Source organism: Sciurus vulgaris, assembly GCF_902686455.1.
Source record: "Sciurus vulgaris genome assembly, chromosome: 8".
Classification (NCBI taxonomy): Eukaryota; Metazoa; Chordata; class Mammalia; order Rodentia; family Sciuridae; genus Sciurus; species Sciurus vulgaris.
In genome coordinates this window covers 28,584,099-28,605,261 of record NC_136468.1, presented here as the reverse complement: position 1 = coordinate 28,605,261, position 21,163 = coordinate 28,584,099, and the positions used below count along the sequence as shown (strand labels likewise).

The following is a 21,163-nucleotide window of genomic DNA, read 5'->3' as shown; positions in this document are numbered from 1 at the left end:
AATATATCAAATATTTGAGTAATTATTTTTAGTAAATTATCATGAGTAAAATTTTTATTGTAAATGCACCTATTAAAAAATGGGACCAGATGTTTCACATATTGTTTTAAATTTTGTAAGAGAATTGAAAATAAATTCTATTCACATTTTCTATTTTTTATGGATATTAACTGAGAAATATTTTTCTACATAAATTAGGAATTTTATTATATTTATATCATACATTTTCTTGAACTCCTCCCAAATTTTGAGAGATCATTGTTCTCTGTGCTCTTTGTTTCAGATGCTACATCAGCTGATAATTCAATTATTCCTTGCTTGTTTGATGAAAGTCAAGACCGGAAGACCGTCTGACTTACAAATGTACCTTAGAAGGAAGTTGTCTTCAGTCTCCATTTCTGAAAAGAATATCAAAAAGCTTCACCAGAAATCATTCATACCTTCACTGTATGTTTTACTTTTTAAGATAGAGGCAACATGTTTAACTTGATATATTTAGAAAAAGTTGAAAGAATTCAAATATCATTAACTTCAGCATAACTTTGTTGAAAATATATTTTTGAAAGATCCTTTTGAGTTTTCAACTGTTATCAAAACTTTGAAGTTGCAAATTTAGTTCATTTAATTTATGGGAAATATCTACCATAAATCATAACAAAAAAAGCCTGTCCTCATTATCAACCTAATCAATCAAGTTAGAATTACTTCTCATTAGAAAAAGTCTGACTTCATTTTTCAATTCACATAAACATCTTAATAAACTTCCTTGTAACAATTATCTTTCTTCTGAATTATAACTCTGAGATGCATAGATAGATAAACTCCAACCTTTGTGTCAAGTAGATTATACCCTGGATGAAATAAGGCCCCATCACTTAAAATACCTCTTAGCAATTCTCCTTTAGTTTTTCCTTCGCATAATTCTCCCTCTGTATACACATACACACACACGCACACACACACACTCACATTTATGTATATATTTCTATTCATATAAACACAGAAGTAGACATCTCATGAAAGAATATGTGTTTTGACCTGGCTCCACCCTGGTTGCTTTAGATTTCTGATCAAAATGGTATAAGAATGTCTCCTATTTCAGGTCTTGTATTGAACAGCTGAAAAGGAAACTAATGAAAGAATTCATCAGAAAATGATTCACAGTCTCACTTATTCAGAATTAAAGGTAAGCTAGGTAATGGATTAGGAAAACAACCTATCATCAGAGGAGCGACCTCTGTGAGACCCTGTCATTAAAACTTTAGTGTTGAGTCTGCAAGCTCTGTTCCTTTGATTAGGCAGTTCACTCTGCTTCTACCCTTTCTGTCTGCCAAAACCTTCAATTGCAAAATGTGTACTAATTCTCTCGATTCAAAATAGGTTGTTGTGAGGAAATAAATAACAGAATGGAGTGTCTTATTTAGCTATCCATAGGGAGTCAATCAGGAAACATGAGGGATTTAGAGATACTGTTATAAAGATACAAAGGCAGCTGATGGGCAGAAAGGCACAGAACCCTGCGAAGTCTTGAAAGCCCAAGAGGGCCTTTATTCCTCAATGCAGCAGATCAGAGGGATGCTACTGCAGTTAGCAATGTTGTGGAGGGGACAAACGGGGCTGCATTTTCATGAAGTCCGTTGTTGCTGACAATCGAAAAAAGATTGCAATGCCTCAACTTTCACATCCGGGATTTATGCACAATAATTCTTTCTTTTACCTGAAAAGTGTGTTTTCATGCAATGATAGGTGGAACAGTGTTTTGAAAAGTTTGTATGAATAAAAGAATATGACCTAACTCACAAATTCTGGCTTTGATTTTTTAATTCACATCTTCTAGTTATATTGTGGGTTTTTGTTAAATATTATCAATATGTGTTTATTGTACTTGCTGTTTAAAGATGATACTGATTAAAGAATTATAGGATGACATTCAGTGGAATCATTGAGATTGGTCTCTTTATGGAAATTCTAAGAGGTTACATCTTGCATTGGAAATGATTGGGGACCTTATTCCCCAATATTTTCATCTTATTTTCAACAACTATATGAAAAGTCAGAAGTAGAAATGCCAAGATATTTATTACAAACTGGACAATCTCTCATCTGTGTTTTCTTATTCTCTGATTTAAATGAATTATAGCTAGGGTAATAATCAAAACCTTGCTCATAGTTTGATCATTAAGTGTAATAAACTTGCCAATCATTTGTCTTAATAATACAAATAAAATCCATTAGATTCATACCTGTCAATCTGATTAGATGCTAATCCTCAGCTCCCTGGAAACATCCCACTGCAGGTGAAGAGTGACTAGTGAAGGAGAAAAGGCCAGCCTGTCATACAGACAAAACATAAATAACAAGCAAGGAAGAAACAGTTGCGAGAGATGACAAGGATATCATTATGTGAAACACATTTTCCTTTCCTTGGACTGAGGACATTTTGAACTGTTTTATACAAGCTTTAACCTTTCCTGCAATGTTGACTGTGAAAATAAGTGTTGTTTGTGACCCTCATTCATGATGATCCTATAAATCAAAAAAATCCCTTTAACAATGACACATCTAAATGTTACATCTGCTTATGAACCATGCTGAGTAGGATTTGTTTTCCCTGTTTCAGATCAAAGCATTTGCCCACCTCTAACCTGGCTTTGGATACTATGGATATAACATTATTCTGAAATGTTGGGGAGATGATCAGCAAATAATGTGCTATTTTGTGCTATTTTTAAAAGTGCAATATCACATTTAATGTTTTGTGGCTGGTTACATTAGGAAATGAAATATAGACATATACTGTGTTTTTAACTAATGGGTATTTTTGAATGGGTTTTGTTTGTTTGTTGTTTGCTTTTTTAGGAAATTTAATTATAAATTGTTTTGCCTGCTAATTGCTTCAAAAAGCAATAATGGAGAGTAGGCATGGTAAGACAAAGGATTATTCTTTTGCAGTTAACCTGAGGTACTCTTAGTTACTGAGTAAAAATACCAATTCCCTTCAGTATCACTCCGTAGCAGAAAAAATCATTCAAATTTTGCATCATAATAGGGTTAGTATATGAGAATATTGATACCAAGAGATGACTTCTGTTAGTAATCCTACTAATCCTTCCTGTTACCAATATTAGTTACTTTTTCCATTATGAATAAACCTTTAACATATACCTTAATAGACACACATATATTGATAAGAGAAAGCATATAGAAGGAAATCAAAAAGATTGTAAAATTAGAAGAAATGCTGACATGGTTGTATTTAAAATATTTAAAATATACACAGATATATAGACACAAAAAATTATTATGAATTGGATATGAAGTGTACCCCAAAACTCCTGTGTTAATGCAGAAATATTCAGAGGTAAAGGGATTAGATTATGAGAACTGCAACCTAATTAGTCCATCCTAGTTTGAATGGATTAACTGGGTGTTAACTGCAGGCAGGTGGAGTATGGCAGAAGCGGTGAGTCACTGGGTGTGCCCTGAAAGGGTTCTTGTGAGCCTTCCCCTTTATCTATCTGCTTCTAGGCCAAAATGAAGTCTGAAGTTTTCCTCATCATTCCATTTTAGCCATGATATTCTGCCTTGCCTTGGACCCAGAGCAATGGTAATAAATCTCTGAAACTGTGAGCCAAAATCAATATTCTCTTCTCTAAGTCATCCTTGTTAGATATTTTGATCTTAGCAACAAGAAATTGACTAACACAGAAATTTGTACCAGGAATGGGATCAATATTGTGACTACCTTGACCATGTGGTTCATAAGCCTTTGGAGCTGTTTTGTGTGAGAAGTTTAGAAAAGTTTGGAAATGCAAGCTAGAGAAGCCTTAGAATGTTGTAAGCAGAGCTTAATGGGTGAATCCAGTGGTAGCCCAGAAGACCAGAATGCTAATAGGAAGACAATAGGAAAGACTGTATTCATGAGGTTTCAGAGGGAAATGAGGACTCTATTAGGAATTGGACTAAAAGCCCTATGTGTTAAGTCTTGCAAAGAACTTTCCTACATTGTGCCAATGTCCTGAGACTTTGTGTGAGATTAAATTTAATGATGATGAACTAAATAATCTGGAGGAGGAAATTTCAAGACAATACAATATTCAGGCTGTGACATGGAAATTGCTGTCAGATTTTAGATGAGTTTACTGTGATAATTGGGAACAGAAAGGAGAGCAGAGGGATTTTTAAAATGTGCAGTTTTACCATAAAATACATGTAAAAGTGGGACCATGCAAAGTGTGGTTTTTAAAGAGATTATAGCCACTAAAGAGATGCCATGTACTTTGCCCAGAGACAATAGGAAAGATGGCTTGAGGGCATCTCAGGAATTGACAAGACCATACCCATTCAGGCTTTTGGATGTGGAATACAAAATTCCTTTCAGAAGAAATTCGGGTGCACCTTGCGTGCAAAGGGAGGTCTAGAAAGTTGTTTCTCCATGCTCAGCTACCCAGGCACACAGAGGCTGTTTTGGTCATGATCCCAGGAATCCCAGGTCCTTCACAACTTGGCAGCAGACCTTGGCATCACCCATATGCTGGTTCTGCAAGAATGCAGGATGCTGAAGTTAAGGGGTTATGGAGGCTTCAACTGAGTTTTCAAAGTAAGGTATGGGAGGCAAGGCAAAGTGTAGCAGGGTTGGAATCCCTGAAGGCTTTTCCTGGAAGGGTGAGGCATGAAGCTGTGAAGGTGACGTCAAACCCAAAATGGAGACAATAGGAATTAAAGATGCCAGTATCATGGACTCTTTGCTGAGAAAAACTGCTGGTTATGAGAAAGCCAGTCTAAAAGTGAGGCCTTGTACACTGCAATTGACAAGGGAAAAGTGGCAGAACTACCCAAGCCCTTTGGAGAGCAACTTTCACTCCCATGTACATGGAGTTATGGGCTAGTTTGCCCAGCTGGGTTTCAGTTTTGTTTTGGTTCCTTTCTTTCTTTCTAAGTCCTACTGTTCTCCTTTGGAATGGGAATTTTTATTTTGTGAAATTACATATTGGATAAATGAAACGATTTTTTTCAGGGGCTCACAACCAAAAGTTTGAGTTTCAGATGAGTCTTTGAACTTGAAACTTTGGGCAATGCAGACATTGCTTAGATAATGGGAACTCTTGGATGTGAACTAAATGCATTTGCATTATGAGATGGACATCAACAGTTTGAGGCCAGGGCGGTATGTTACAGTTGGGATATGAGGTGCCCCAAAAAACTCCTATTTATGCAGGAATATTCAGGGGTAAAATGAATAGATGATGAGAACTGCATCCCAATTAATCCACCCTAATTTGAATAGACCAACTGAGTGGTAACTGCAGGTAAATAGAGCGTAACTGGAGGAGGTGGGCCACTGGGAGCCTGCCCTGGAAGAGTTCGCCTTCCCTGTGGCCCCTTCCCTTTCCCCTCTCTGCTTCCCAACAAACAAGTGGTGAGCAGTTTGGCCTTTGGTCATGATGTTCTGCTTCACCTCAGGCCCAGAGTGAGGGAGTTGGCCACCTATGGACTAAATCTCTGAAAACATGAGCCAAAATCAACTTCCCTTCCTCTAAGGTGATTCTATTGGGTATTTTGAGGAGTCAACTAACAACAAAGAAGCTCTGTAACAATTGGCTTCTGTCCAGTTTAAGAGGCTGCTAGTTGTCTACCAACCATCTCCTCTCAATTTTCTCAGTAACAATACCTTTATGGCTGGAAATGGCAACGTGCCCAGTAATGAACTGCGAACACTCTCATTTTTTTTTTTTTTTTTGCATAACTAGGTTTTGTGTGAGATATAAGTAAAATTCTGATGTAGCCACAAGGAAATTTCACTTTATTATTTCCCTGCTTGGCTGTGGATGTGTTGTCTGCAGTTCCAAAACCATCTTTTAACTGTGAGGTATACTTGAGGATGTAAGCCACATGCTATGGATCAGGAAGCATAAAGACAGAGAGAGATTGGGTCCTGGCACATAGCGTAACAACCACACCAGATCTTGAACTGTCGAGTACTGGACTTGGTGAATATGAGAGAAAACTTCATTAAAGGCATTTTATTTGCAGAGAAAGAGGGTGTCTTTGTCTTTGTTACTAAGAGCTGAATGCAATTTCTGGCTCATATTCACACCCTAAGACACCAATTGCGTTTTCCTTAGAATTATTAATTTCATTTGTAATTTAAAAAAAAATATTTTTTGGTATTGGAGATAGAACACTTTTTCACCAAGTCTATTTTAAAATTTTGAGACAGGTTCTCAATAAGTTGCTTAGAGCCTCACTAAGTTTCTGAGTCTGGCCTTGAACTTGCAATTTCCTGCCTCATCCTCCTGAGCTGCTGAGATTACAGGCCTGTACACTACACCTGGCCAGTTCTTGAAATATCAAGTTTATGATTAATTTACTGGAAATTAACATTTCTAAAGCTGTTCTCAGAATCTTGCCAAATTTTCCACTGTGCAGCTACAGAGAGGCATGAAGACTATGAGAGTCTTTTATGTAGGGAATTAATATCTAAAATATGTAAATAAATATGCAATATAATAGGATGACAATTATTTTAATTGGTTAATTACACTATTTGCCATCCAGGTATACAAGAAACATTGTGTAATCCTCAAAGACTGAGAGAAAAATCTAATGCAACCTTTTATAAGGTAATAACATCAACAGTAACTATGCCATTACACTAAATATGTATTAAGACTTAAGAGACTGAAAATGAGCAACATGAATTGGCTCCTGTTTAAAATCTCATATTATTTCCTTTTGGTTGAGAAAAGCAGAATTGGAGCCAGATGTTCCTAAATATCTGTCCTTACAGAACATTCGGACAGATTTTTGCATGTGTAGATTCTGTTGTTGCAGTTTGAAGTTAATTAGAATTTTGTCTATGCCAGAATGTAATAAGACTACATTCTGGAAACAGAGAATTCAGAATTTTCTTCATTAATTCAGACTAGTCAGCTTATGGATTTATTGGCATTTAAGGTATTTTATAAAATAATGAGTTGGATTTTACACAAAGGGTGAAAAAGAAAATGAAATGCAGGGAAGGGAGAGAGGGAAAGAAAAATTTCTATGTAGTTGAGATAATAAAAATACATTCTGAAAAAGTCAGTTTTATTAGTGTAATGCCCGTTCAAAATTAGATTTGCATTTTAAGGCTCAAATTGCTCTTTAAGGGTCATTGAGGAGTCAATGAAATCTGCTAATGATTTTCATGTTTTTAACAAGGATGACATGGGTCTAATTCTATTAATGGTCTTGCTTTTGGATGTGTATATTAAACATACTTTAATATCCCATTTGATGTTGATTACATAGGCTTCATTCTTTCAATGTGAAAGATAGTTCTCGCAATAATCCTTCTGAACCTGCCTCAGCAACCAATTTTCCAAGAACATTTTTTATTGTTGTTGTTCTCTGGTGGGCAGTATTGGTGATTTCAGCACTCCTATCTAAATATATTTCATTTTCCTGAAATTGTTGGTTTAAAGTCTTCAGAAGGGAATGGAAAGCGTGTATAAAATGAGAGTTGGAGTTGACACATGGGTATTATAGAGCAAGCCATCCTCAGCGACAAAGCAACCGTCCTTTCTTACTGGTTCTTGCAGTCATGCTGGAAAGATTTCAGATGCATTGCACATAGTAGCAGACATGAGTTTATTAGAAGGGATAGGAAATGGGAAAAGGTGGTACTCTCAAGGGAGAGAATAGTTCCTATCAGAGAGGAAAGGGATAGTGAATCTTTCTGCCATCCTGTTTTATTGGGGGTCTCAGGGAAGTTTCTGGAGAGTCCCACCTAGATCTATCTCTTGATTGACTGACAGCAGGATTGTATCAGACTTCCAAGCCACCACTGTGCAGACTCTTGCCTGATGGAGGGGAGATTTTACTGTTGAAAGGACATGCTAAAGATCCAAGGCAACTCTGGGTCACTTTGGCCCATACTTACCCATTCTAATTGGAACTTATTCTAATTTGAATTTTGCTTCTGATTATTATTACCTCCCTGACTTCTGGAATCTGATCTTTGTAAAGGTCAAAAATTGCTTCCCTTCAGGATAACTTGTATTCTTATAGGCATCGAGGCCTTTGGGGCCTGCATTTTTCCTGTAGATAACAAATTGTTTGCTGAGGAATGTAACTTTTCCTATTACTTGAGTCATGGAGGGCTGCAGGTAAATTTATTTTTATAAGAAAATATGTGGGGGATCAGTTCAGTGGGCCTAATTTACAGAATTATCCTCTCAACCTTATGTTCCTACTACATGTCTGTCTGTTACAGATCACGGGGACACGGAATCCTATAAGACTGCCTATAAACTCTAGGGAGAGATCTTCCTGTAGAACTAATATGTATAGACGTAAAGTTTTCCTGTAGCTTGTTTTTTTTTCGTTTGTTTCTAGTTTTTAAAGTGGGAAATATTTTGTAGTTTGCAATTGCACAGAATTGACCTGCAAAATGTAAAAATTGTAGGTTAAAGTACACAGTTGTAGTGTTTTATTTGTACTGGTTTGCATTTCACAATACAGACTATGTGCTTTGAACTTGTTTGCTCATGTTTTATGGAGTATCTTGTGATCAGAACATTTGCTACAAATAAGGGATTGTAGTGGAAGCTGCTTTCCTTCAGCTTTCTTGTAGCAATCTTCCAAATGCTGCAATCAACAAGGCAGCTTGCTAAATGTACATGGGTTTAAAATTGGTGACCATTCAGAGAGAATTCTAAGGTGTTTACCTTTAAGATGATATGTTAGTTATGGTTAAATAGAACTAAATAAGTCTGCAAATAATCACTAACATAATGAATAATCACTAAACATAAGACAGTCCCCAGAATCTGGCATTTTCCATCAGAACAACAGGTAAACCCAACTTGTTTGCTGTTGTTTCCTTTTTTGTTTGTTTTTTATAATCATCCCTTTATCAAGTAGTGGGAGAGGAGTGAGGAAGTTGAAATTTGGAATTCAGGGTCCTGGTTTCAAGTTCTAACTCTGCTGCTGGTTGCTCCCATAATCTTTGAAAGGCCACTTGAAATTTTGTTCAAATTTCTTTATTATGATAATAATGACAATAATAACTACCTCATCTTACTATTGAAAGAAAAGTATAATAAATAATTACACCTATTCTTTAGCCAGGTTTTTCAGAGCAAGGCTGTCAGTGTGCACCAAAGTGACCACAGGAGTTCTCAGTCACTGGCTTTTAATGATCATGCCAAAAAGATTTCAAACAAGTTGCTCAGAGTAGTAGGCATGAGTTATTAGAAGGGATAGAAAAATGGGAAAAGGGAACACTCTCAATGGAGAAAAGGAGAGGGAAGGTGTGCCTCTCCTGCCCTCCTGTTTTATTAAAGGGATCCCAGCGAAGTTTCTGGAGGATCTCACCCAATCAACTTCCTGACTTTTGAATGACAAGAGGATTGCATCAGACTTCCAAATCCTCACCGCACATGGTCTTACCCCACGGTGGGGAGATTTTACTATAATAATAACATGCTGAAGATCCAAAGCAACTCTGGGTCATTTTGGCCCACACTGACTGGTTCTCATTGGAACTTGTTCTTAGGGATTTTATGCTTAGGGGACTTTGCTTCTAATTAGGACTTTGCTTCTAATTATCCTGTCTCCTTGAGTGTTTGAATTGGTCTGTGTGCAAGTCACAAAAGTTCCCCCTTGAGGTAACTTGTGTTCTTATTGGCAGGGAGGAGCCTTTTGGATCTGCATTTCTCTTGCAGATAATGGGTTGTTTGCTGAGGAATTTAACATATCTTATTGACATTAGCCAGGCAGGGCCAGAGTAGGCTAAGGCAAATTGCCCTTCAAAAGAAAGCCTGTGGGGGTCAGCACAATAGGTTCAGTTGATAAGATTATCCCTTTAACCTCCTGTTCCCATCACTGCTGTGTCTGTTACCTATCACCAGGCATTGTGATAACTGCATCACATGGAGTGTTTCAATTAATTCCCCCATCAATCCTCTGAACTAGATACTGTACTCATTTCCATCACAAATGGAAAAAAGCTGTGGCTAAGAGAGATTAGGTAACACCCCCAAGATCATGAACTCCCAAGTGGTAGAGCTGGAATTTGTCTAGGTGTAATCTGTCTCCAGAACTTATGCTTTTAAATTAAATGCCACAGAGTAATTTGAAAAAAAAAAAAAATAAAGCCTTATAGAAATGTAAAGTGGTATCATTTTCATTGTAAAAACCTGAACTGTGCAATGCAAGTTGCTCAGGCTGCTTGAGTAGGCAGCCTGACCTTCAATGGGACAGACCATAGCTTGTTCAACTGTTTCTATTCCTTATGTAGGAGCCTGAGACAAAAATACTAGACCTGTGCACATTAAGCCTGTAGAGGGATCCACCCTGGAAACTGCTCTTATCTGAGAGTGTAAAGTGGAATATTAAAAAAAAAATTTTTGATAAAGACATTTGATCAAAGCATGTTAGGTGCTCTTCCTCAGGATAATTCCTATTTGAAAGAAAAAGTAAATTTGATGCAGTGGAACCTGTAATCCCAGCAATTTGGGAGGCTGAGGCAGAAAAATCATACATTCAAGGCCCGCCTGGGAAACTTAGGGAGATTCTGTTTTAAATGTGTCTCAAATATAAAATAAAAAAGGACTGGGGATGCTTGTGGATGGGAGAATGCTTGCCTAGCATGTGCCAGACCCTGGGTTCAATACCCATTACTGGTAGGAAAAAGGGAATGGTAGAACAATTGTGTAATAGCACACTTTCTATTTTCTCTTTATTCAAAAAACTGTAAGTAGTTTGTTTGTATATTGCTACCAAGGATCAATATTAAATTTTGCATAGTATTAACCTTAACATTTCAAATTGCTTTCTGTGTTACACTTCAAGCCTTAGCTGCAGATGCATTATAGTGAACTAATATCTATGTGCTAATTTTCTCATTAATTAGTATGCCCTTGGCATCTGGCACCATATGCTGCACCGTTACAAAAAATTACCATAGCACAACTTTATCACTGCAAATTGTAACATTGGTGATACATGATTTAATAAGCACAGTGATATTTGACAGAATCTTCAATTATTACAGCATATTTTTATAGTATTCACTTCATCCAAGCCTCATATACTGTCTCAAATGTGGTAACCAATGCAGTCTCACAGAAAGAACACTAAAGCCACAAGAATTAGAGTCAATAATCACTGTGCATAATTACTCTTTATGTGGTCTTCATTAAAAAAAAATCAATGTTTTCACAGAGTTCTTTTAAAATGATGCCCTTTAAAATATAATATCACTCTTAATCACAGAAATAGACGTTTTTCTAAAAACGCTTTCATTTATATACTTGAATTATACCTATTTCAATGCATTTTTTAAAAACACATTTGGCGACTAATTTCCTCAAATACATGCTAGACATTTTGTTCAAGGATGTGTTTGCACATGCCTGTAGGAGACTACTGCTTTTCTTCCTTGTTTTACAGATATGGATATTCAGTGGAGATTAATTGGACATGGTTTCTAATTAGCAAGTTGAAAAGTCAGGACAAGGTAAGGATAAATGATGTCGGTGTAATCACTAATCACCGTGCACCATCTTTTGTACTGGCAAGTTTTTTCTGTGACTTGAGCCCATTCCTTAGCCATAGTCACTTACTTGCCCTGTGCCCACATATTGTGGGTTATCCAGTTTTTAAATATTCCGTAGGAATATTGTTTCTTGTATGTTTCTGTATCTGCAGGAGATGTGAGACTCCCTGTTTATTGACTTTTAAATACAAAATCTTTAAATCAAAGCCAAAAATTCTTGCAAAAGAATAGATTGTTTTACCGAAGGAAATGGTCCTAAGAATAATGGAATTTACCTGGGTGATTTTACTTTTGAGAGAAATGAAATCCAGTGAGAGTCAATGAATTGTTAAGTTTTACAAGGCAGAATGACAGATTTGGGAGCAGACTCTGGATCTGGTACATCTGATGGTGCTCTTTGAACTGTGCCCAAGTTTCACTGTTTACTGGGGACAGTGAGGATACAAATCAGGGTGATGGGCATGAATATTTATTTTCACCAGAGAAGGGGAACCAAGGCCTGAAGTGGTTCCTCTTCTGACACTGCCTGCTGTTTGAACTGATCCTTTGAATAAGATATGAGAATGACAGTACCCACTCCCTAAAATTTCTGGCTCTTTTTCCATAAATTCAGTGTGCAGTCTTTGCTGCTGTACTCTGGTTTGGTAGGAAACATAAAGGTTCACTGTAATATCAACCAAAATCCTGTCAGCTATGTTTATGTAAATTAACATACTTTAATTTACTTGGAGGTTTAAAAGCCAAGGATAGCCACACATTCCTAAAATAGAACAAATTTGAATATCCATATTAATTGTAATGTAAATGAAGTATTAGCACAATGATAGGCAAATATTTCTAATTTAATAGAATGCAGGAATAACTGTACACTTTAAAGTGACTCAATTTATAATAAAGATGTAACCATAAAAACATAAGGAAAGAACAGTTTATCTCAGCAAACAGTACTGAGTCAAGTGTGTGTACAACATGAAGGGGAAATCCTTAAACATTACTTGACATGATGGAAAAATTTAAAAATAAGAGTGGTGGGCTCCCCAGCCCCAGGCCGGGAGGCCCAGATGGGGGAACCCCGAGCTGGGGCCCCCCTGGACGATGGCAGCGGCTGGACAGGCAGTGAGGAAGGCAGTGAAGAGGGCACCGGCGGCAGCGAGGGGGCTGGGGGAGACGGGGGCCCAGATGCGGAGGGTGTCTGGAGCCCAGACATTGAGCAGAGCTTCCAGGAGGCCCTGGCCATCTACCCGCCATGTGGCCGCAGGAAAATCATTCTGTCTGATGAAGGCAAGATGTATGGTCGGAATGAACTGATTGCCCGCTATATCAAACTGAGAACAGGGAAGACCCGTACTCGCAAACAGGTCTCTAGTCATATCCAGGTTTTGGCTCGAAGGAAATCAAGAGAAATCCAGTCCAAACTGAAGGCCTTGAATGTGGACCAGGTTTCTAAGGACAAGATTTTCCAGACGATGGCTACCATGTCCTCTGCCCAGCTCATCTCAGCACCTTCCCTACAGGCCAAACTGGGTCCTGCCGGTCCTTAGGCCACTGAACTTTTCCAGTTTTGGTCAGGGGGCTCTGGCCCACCCTGGAATGTTCCAGACGTGAAGCCATTCTCACAGACACCGTTCTCCTTGTCACTGACTCCCCCATCTACTGACCTCCCAGGGTACGAGCCTCCCCAAGCCCTCTCACCCCTGCCCCCTCCTGCCCCATCACCCCCAGCCTGGCAGGCTCGGGCTCTGGGCACTGCCCGGTTGCAGCTCGTGGAGTTCTCAGCCTTTGTGGAACCACCTGATGCAGTTGACTCCTACCAGAGGCACCTGTTTGTGCACATCAGTCAGCACTGTCCCAGTCCTGGAGCACCCCCGCTGGAGAGTGTGGATGTCCGGCAGATCTACGACAAATTTCCTGAGAAAAAGGGCGGTCTGCGGGAGCTGTATGATCGAGGCCCTCCCCATGCCTTTTTCTTGGTCAAGTTCTGGGCGGACCTGAACTGGGGCCCAAGTGGTGAGGAGGCAGGGGCTGGCAGCAGTGGCGGCAGCAACGGGGGCTTCTATGGAGTGAGAGGCCAGTATGAGAGCCTGGAGCACATGACCCTCACCTGCTTCCTCCAAGGTCTGCTCCTTTGGCAAGCAGATGGTGGAGAAGGTGGAGACCGAGCGGGCCCAGCTGGAGGACGGGCGCTTCGTGTACCGTCTGCTGCGTTCGCCCATGTGTGAGTACCTGGTGAATTTCTTGCACAAGCTGCGGCAGCTCCCCGAGCGATACATGATGAACAGCGTCCTTGAGAACTTCACCATCCTCCAGGTGGTGACAAACAGGGATACCCAGGAACTGCTGCTGTGCACCGCCTACGTCTTTGAGGTCTCCACCAGTGAGCGTGGGGCCCAGCACCACATTTACCGCCTGGTCAGGGATTAAAGAAGGAACCCACAATTGGCTCACCCCAGAACACCCTCCTCCTAGGAAGGACCCTCCAGCTCTCTTCCTGATTCTTATTTGGGGAGGGGGCTGTGATGGAAAGGGGCTGACCTCAGAGGCCTGAGCAACTGGGACTGTCTCCTATTAGAAAGGACCCCCAAACCTGCTCAGTGACCTGAACAAGCTAAGACTGAGGATGGACCCCGGTACTGGGACCTCACAGGGGGTGTCTGAAACTCCAGAGCATCAGGGATTGAGGACAGGAGTGAGACAACCCCCAGGTACACCACTGGCTTCTTGGCCTCTGACACTCTTCTGGATATTTTGGCAGGCCCTGGTTCCACATTGGTTTGTCCCCCTTTTTTCCAGCTGTCTCCCCTCAAGTATCTGCCTCCCTCCCTTCTGATCTGTGATGTCACAAATTAAGGGTTAACCTTTTTTTGTGCAGGAGCAGAGCCAGGTGGGCCCTGCAAATATTTTGTTTTTTAAAATATAACAAAGTATTTATAAAAAAAAAAAATAAGAGTGGTGAACAATGACACTTCTTAACGATAATAATAAAGAACTTTTAATGAAAGATTGTAAACAGCACTAATAACAAAGGAAACTATTAGTAATATTATTTCATTAAAATTAAGATTTTTTTATTTATTGAAAGGCACTATTGAGAGTAAAAAGTTAGGCCACTGAGTAGGTAAATATGTTTGCATTGTATACATATAATGGTTAAAATGTTTTATGCTCAATATATAAAGATTTCCTAATAATAAATAAAACATTGAGACAGATGGGGCAACTGAGAACCGAAAAACATTTTACGAGAGAAGATATCCAAATGTCCAAAAAATATATTCAAAGATGCTCAACCTCATTATTGATCAGGGAAATAAAAATTTTGCACATATCCTGTACATCAAACATAGTGGTATAAAGTAAAAATACTATTAACACCAAGTGTTTACTATGATGTGAAACAATTCTATTTCTGATAGGACAGTAAATTATTAAATTTTTTTTAAGTTACTTAAAGGTGATAGACTTCTTAGTCTTCCATTTCTAGGTATACCCCCAACAGAAATGAGTGCGTGCATGCACCAAAGAGCAAGTACAAAATTGTTCAGAGCAGCATATTTTAATTTAATTTTTGTGCGTATGACAAAAACACATAGCAGTAAAGTTATAATCTTAACCGTTTTTAACCGTATAGCTCACTAGTACTGAGAATGTTGACATTGTTGTGCAACACATCTTTAGAATGTTTTAATCTGAAACACTATACCCGCTGAACACTAATTTCTCCACCTGCATCTGCCCCTCCCTGACTCCTGGCAATCACCTTTCTACCTTCTGTTTTTATATTTTTTATTATACTAGGTACTTCATAGGAGTGAACTACATAGTATTGTCCTTGTGTGAGTGGCTTAATATGCTTAGTATCATGCCCATGAAGTGCACCTATGCAAATGACGGAATTTTCTTTCTTTTTAAATTTGATAAATATTCCCTTACATGTAAATATATCACATTTCCTTTTGCCATTCATCTGTCAGTGGATGTTTATGCTGCTTCCACCTCTCCGCTATTGTAAATGATGTGATGTTGTGATGAATGTGAATATGCAGATATATCGTTGAGATACTGCTTTGAATTCTTCTTGTAATATACCCAGAAGTGGCATTGCTGAATCATAATTCTATTGTTAATTTGTTGAGTAGCTTCTATATTTTTTCCATAGTGACCAATTATTTACATTCCCACCAGCGCAGCACAAGTTTCTAATTTCTCCACATCCTTACGAACACTTGTCATACACTGTTCTTTTGTTCGTGATCATCCTAATGCATGTTATGTGATATCTCATTGTAGTTCTGATTTTACATTTCTTCCATAATTAGTGATTTAGAGCATCCTCCTTTGGAGAATTGCCTATTTGCATACTTTGCCCATTTTTAATCAGATTATTTTGTTATTGTTTTTGAGTGGTAAATTCTGGATATTAACTTTTTAGAAATTCTGGATATTAACCTCTTATTACCTCTTATTAGATACATGGTTTTCTACCATTTCAAAGGTTGTGTTTATACTCAGTTGGTTGTTTCTCTAAAGGCAGACAGATTTTGTGTGATGTAGTCATATTTGTCTATATTTGTCCAGAGCACATTGCTTTCACTAACTTCAAAGTGAAAAACCTCCCAAATGCCTGTCATTAGTAGAATGAATACATAAAATGTGGTAGGCCGGGTAATTATTGCAAAAGGACATGAGACAAGTTTCTGGTGTGGTTGTGATGGTACTTTTCTTGATTTTGTTGATCATCACTTTGGTGTACTTAATTTGTGCAAACTAATCTCTTCAATATGATTTGACCATAATTCTGTATGTGTGCTACTCGTCACTTAAAAAATATGAAAAAAAGTCTTATCAAGATAAGCGGTCCTGTATATTATTTCTATAGCCTCTTCGCAAACGTTGAAGCTTAGGTTCTTTTCTTGGTTTATGCTATTTTCCACTCAAATATTGACTCCTCATAAATAAAATATTTTTAATTAGGAAAAGAAACTTAGATTTTTCTTTATATTTTTTATAAGCTACCTTAAATAAAATTAATATTAATGCTATTATCTACTATTATCAGCCCACTCATGACATCATGGGAATTGGTAGCACACAAAAGGAAGTAGCAATCCTAGGAAAAATGTTGTTTAACTCCATTGATGTTGTTTGGAGAAGAATATCACCGTTTCTGTACTAAATCATCTGTATGAGATAATTCAAGGCCTAGAAGGCTATTAAACTAGCTTGCTAGACTTTTTAGTCACAGGAACCCAATCAACTTGGAGATCTGGGAGTGAGCAGAGAGACTTATTTGCAGTCTGTTCCTGAAAGCTTTCTTAATTATGAGCCTTATTCTTGTGGGTTTGGCTGACTAGCTGATATTGGGAAAGTGGTGGAAGGAAATGGCTTTTATTTCCTTCTGATTCATCTATCTTTGAAATGAAATTAAGATAATATTCTTTAGTATATTTTATATCTCCAGGCATGTAGAAATGATTTCTCTGAAACAGCACTCAGGCAGAAATCAAATAAATGATCTTTCTTTAATTTTTTCATGTCAAATAAACAATCCAAATGCACCCAAGTTTATTTAAGAAGCCTAAAGAAAATCTTCAGATCATCAATTAATATTTGGATAAATTTTAAACAACGGAAGCACTTTTCTTAGAAAACTAAGTTATATATTGGTATACATTCCTAACAACTTGGATAGAGATTTTAAATTTTACTTTGATAGTTCATGGGAAATGATATGTTTTAGTTTTGACCGGTTACATTTGCTTCTAAGGGTGAAAGTCTATTATACCTGCTGTTTTTGCAGCAAGTATCATAAATAATTATTAATTTAATATAGTTTGTATAGGCCCACATTTTGCTGTTTTATGTTTCACTTGTCAGCTCATTCTACTTGCTAATAATATTTTATATTTTTCTACATTTTTTTGTTATTTAAATTTTTTAACAGACAATGTAATGACATGCAATAAAGTCAGTGTATAATAGCTTATATTTTGATGATGTATTAGAAATACATTTTTACACAAATGAGGAATAACACAATATACTTAATAAAAATGAAAAATGATATTAACAAATTCTTAAATATTATATTTGGATACTTTATTAAAGAGCATGCATGTTGATACTGGTAAGTGATATATATATTTAAGTGCAATCTAAATAAATTATTGTGTAAAATAATTGTTGATGATGACTTAAGGAAGTAAATGCATTTAATTATACTAATTTGATTGTTTTCCTGAAGTAACTAAAAATATTTATTCATCCAGCATATTGATCTTGGGTGTGGTGGTGTATACCTATAATCCCATTGACTTGGGAGGCTGAGTCAGGAGGACTGATAGTTCAAGGCCAGCCTCAGCAACTTATCAAGGCCCCTAAGCAACTTAGATCCTATCTCAAAAGAAAAAAAAAATTAAAAAGAACTTGTGATGTATTTGTGGTAAAGCATCCCTGGGTTCAATCCCTGCTACCAAAAACAAGCAAATAAATATCCAGCATGTTATCAACTATATAGTACTTGAAGGACAATAACCAAGGAAGAGTAAGGTATATTTTAAAGACAAATGCATTGATGTCTTCCTATTACATTCTTAATAGCATGGCCTTAGTTCATGTTTGATTTTCCTTATTAGAATCTGAATAGATCCTGCATCTTAAATTTATTACTTGTATTACTTACAGTAATTGTATTCATTGCATACATTAAAATATAATTTCAAAAAAGTAAAATCATGACTCTCAGACAAATATTTTACTTAATGCTAATTAGTGAACGAACCAGAGGCACGTTATGACTCATTCAAAGAGTGTTTAAGAGGTTGTGGTATTTGCAGGCAATTTAGCAAAGAAAATTCAGGATATTTTGCTGAATTGTATATAGAACTCTTTAATGTCCATAGTTTATAATTCTTTGGAAATACCTGTTTTAGCAGACAGAAAGTGTTTCATTTTTATTAAACAAAATCTGCAAATTAACAAGTAACTAGGTCTGTGAACTTTAATAATGAACTATGAACATTGTCCTAGACATCCTTGGTGACTTTTTTCTACTGTATAACACTAAGAGATGTGTGACCCACATTATTTGCCACATTGCTAAGAACTGAACAGTTTTTCTAATACAAAATAGATCTACAACTTAACAATCGTACAATATGGAATTTGAAATGAACAGGTAGAAGTTTCCCTACTTAAGGACCACATTGTCATAAGGGGTAAAATTATTCCCTAAATCAAGTGCCAGGCTACAGGTTATTCAATACCAAAAAGGAAGAGAGGTGCTTCTTTCAAGAGACGCAAAGAACTGTGGGTGTTTATACTTAAGTGATGCAATGAAATTGACTGTAACTAATAGGGTGTGAAATAGTCTTCCAAGGAACATAATCAAGTCCTAAAGAAAACATTTTAAACAGGAGTGCAAGAAGTTCTTGAAAACACAAGCAAGGAAAATCACTGCATTGAAGGTTGACTTTTAAGTTGTTACAAAGTGTTGCGGCTTCTAATTTTGTTATTTTCATTCATGACTAGCCATGTGTCATCTTAGTGTCAATTCACCTAATTTATTTGGACCCCAGGGAAAAAAAAATGGAATCACAGAATCCAGTGCTAATGGAATTCTGTAAATACTAATTAGTTACAGAAAATATTTGCTACTTAGTGTTTTCTGGAAACATATGTTATGCAGATAGTTGCTGGGCTGGTTTCTCTAACAAATCTCAGTACTGATTTTGTGGGTGATCGACATTCTGGTTGTGTGTCTTGTTAAACATATGGGATGGTTTGTGCTGAGGAAAGTTATTCCTGAGGTCCTTCATAAGGACCTAAACTATTTCAGTAACCAACAACATTAGATATAAATTAGTTTTTTTCTATTATAAATGAAATATATTGCACTGAAGATAATACATTTACTTAATGTATTTTAATAAATACAGTAATATATTGATGATATTCCTATGGGTTCAAATTAAAACAGCAAATTTTATAATAGTTATAGGCTGCTCTGCTGTGTTTATTATTAACAGTTCACTAATATTTCCTTAAAAGAATGGTTTCTGTCATACATGAGTAACTTTGAAAAAATAAATGTGACCATCAGGTCATTTCTTCATCCTAACATCTCATGTTTTATTGCACTTATTTACTTCCAAAATGTATTTTCAGTGGATATTAGATATAATTTTTCTCAGAATCATTTTAAACCAGGGAAAATGAATCCAGGCAAGCTAACAGTTATATCAATGTTATTGTAGTCAATAAATGTCACCAATTTCTTTATATTTAAATCTATTAGATCACTGATTACAGTGATCTAGGAACGTTGATCCTGTTCTCCATGTTTGATTTAAAATGAAACCTAAATTAGATGATTTTTTTTATGTGTATAATCTCACATTTAAGTGATCTGGAGATTAGTTGTTTTATTATTCAAAGTTGAGTAATTTATTTCTTATTTTATACAACTCTATTCTTTACAAAAATAGTTATTGTCACACACATAAAAGTTTAGCTATGGCATCTGAAAGCAACCACTCTGTTATTATTTAAAAAGAACTTTGAGCTGGGTATGGTGGCATACAGCTGTAAGCCCAGCACTCAGGAGGCTAAAGCAGAAGGATCTAGAGTTCAAAGCCAGCCTCAGCAATTTAGTGAGGCCCTAAGCAATTTATTGAGAATCTAAGGGCTGGGGACATGGCTCAGTGGTTCAGTACACCTGGATTCAATCCCCAGCCCCCCAAAAGAAAGAACTTTGAAAAATTCCAATACAAAATCTCTACTCTGTAAGCAGTTGCTCACTGTGTATTACAACGTTAAAGCTTACTTCTAATGCACAGATTAAATGATTCGGAATTATGAGCCACTGGATTTAATAAGCATCATTTTACAGTTTCTTTTTGCATCTTTTTTTCTTTTCTTTTTTTCTTTCTTTCTTTTTGTGTGTGTGTGTGTGTGTGTGTGTGTGTGTATGTGTGTGTGTGGGAGGGGCAGGAGTATATTCTCCATTTCCTCAGGGTACCCAGTAACTTGGAGTTCTTCAGCAGATTCTTTCTATATAAATAATTTTTGAAGCCATCAGATTTTCAGGATCAGATGACTCATCATCACCATCATCATCATCATCATCATCATCTCGATCATATCAATTTCTCTATCATGTTCTACCTCACTGAAGTCAAATGTACAAGGTACCTCTATTTTTCTGATAATTTGCTGCCCATATTTGCTGATATGGAGACTCCAGCTCTTCAATAAATTTTTTTTTTTGTTTTCTTCCCCTTTTCAGAAGTGAGATGTTGATTCGTGATTAACTATAACAAGACAACTAGCATGTTCTATCTTGTCTGTGTCTGTAAGTTTCAAGGTTTGTTTATCTTTTCATTATCTAAGTAGTGTATCTGCAATTCACTGTCTGCAGAGACTGAATGCCTTGCCCTTTGCAGGTTCCAACACTCCTCCTTGACTGAACTGGGAAAGAAAATGCCAACCGCACTGTGGTTCTTCTCAGCTGCAGCAGCAGCAGCAGCCTGCAATCCGCCGCAGCTTGAGCCGCAACACTGCAGAGTGTAAACCTCTTCCAACCAATTCATTTCTAAGAAGATTTTTTAAAAATCACACGTC

The 21,163-nt window shown here is 37.0% G+C and overlaps 1 protein-coding gene across 1 annotated transcript; it reads left to right on the top strand.

Annotated features, from left to right (window-relative positions):
* The first annotated feature begins 12,582 nt into the window (after nt 1-12,582).
* LOC306667962 (transcriptional enhancer factor TEF-4-like) lies at nt 12,583-14,489 on the top strand. Its single transcript, XM_079150858.1, is given in 3 exon segments — nt 12,583-13,083; nt 13,087-13,650; nt 13,652-14,489. Coding segments are annotated over 3 exon segments (1,356 nt in total). The 5' UTR covers nt 12,583-12,606; the 3' UTR covers nt 13,967-14,489.
* Nucleotides 14,490-21,163: the final 6,674 nt, after the last annotated feature.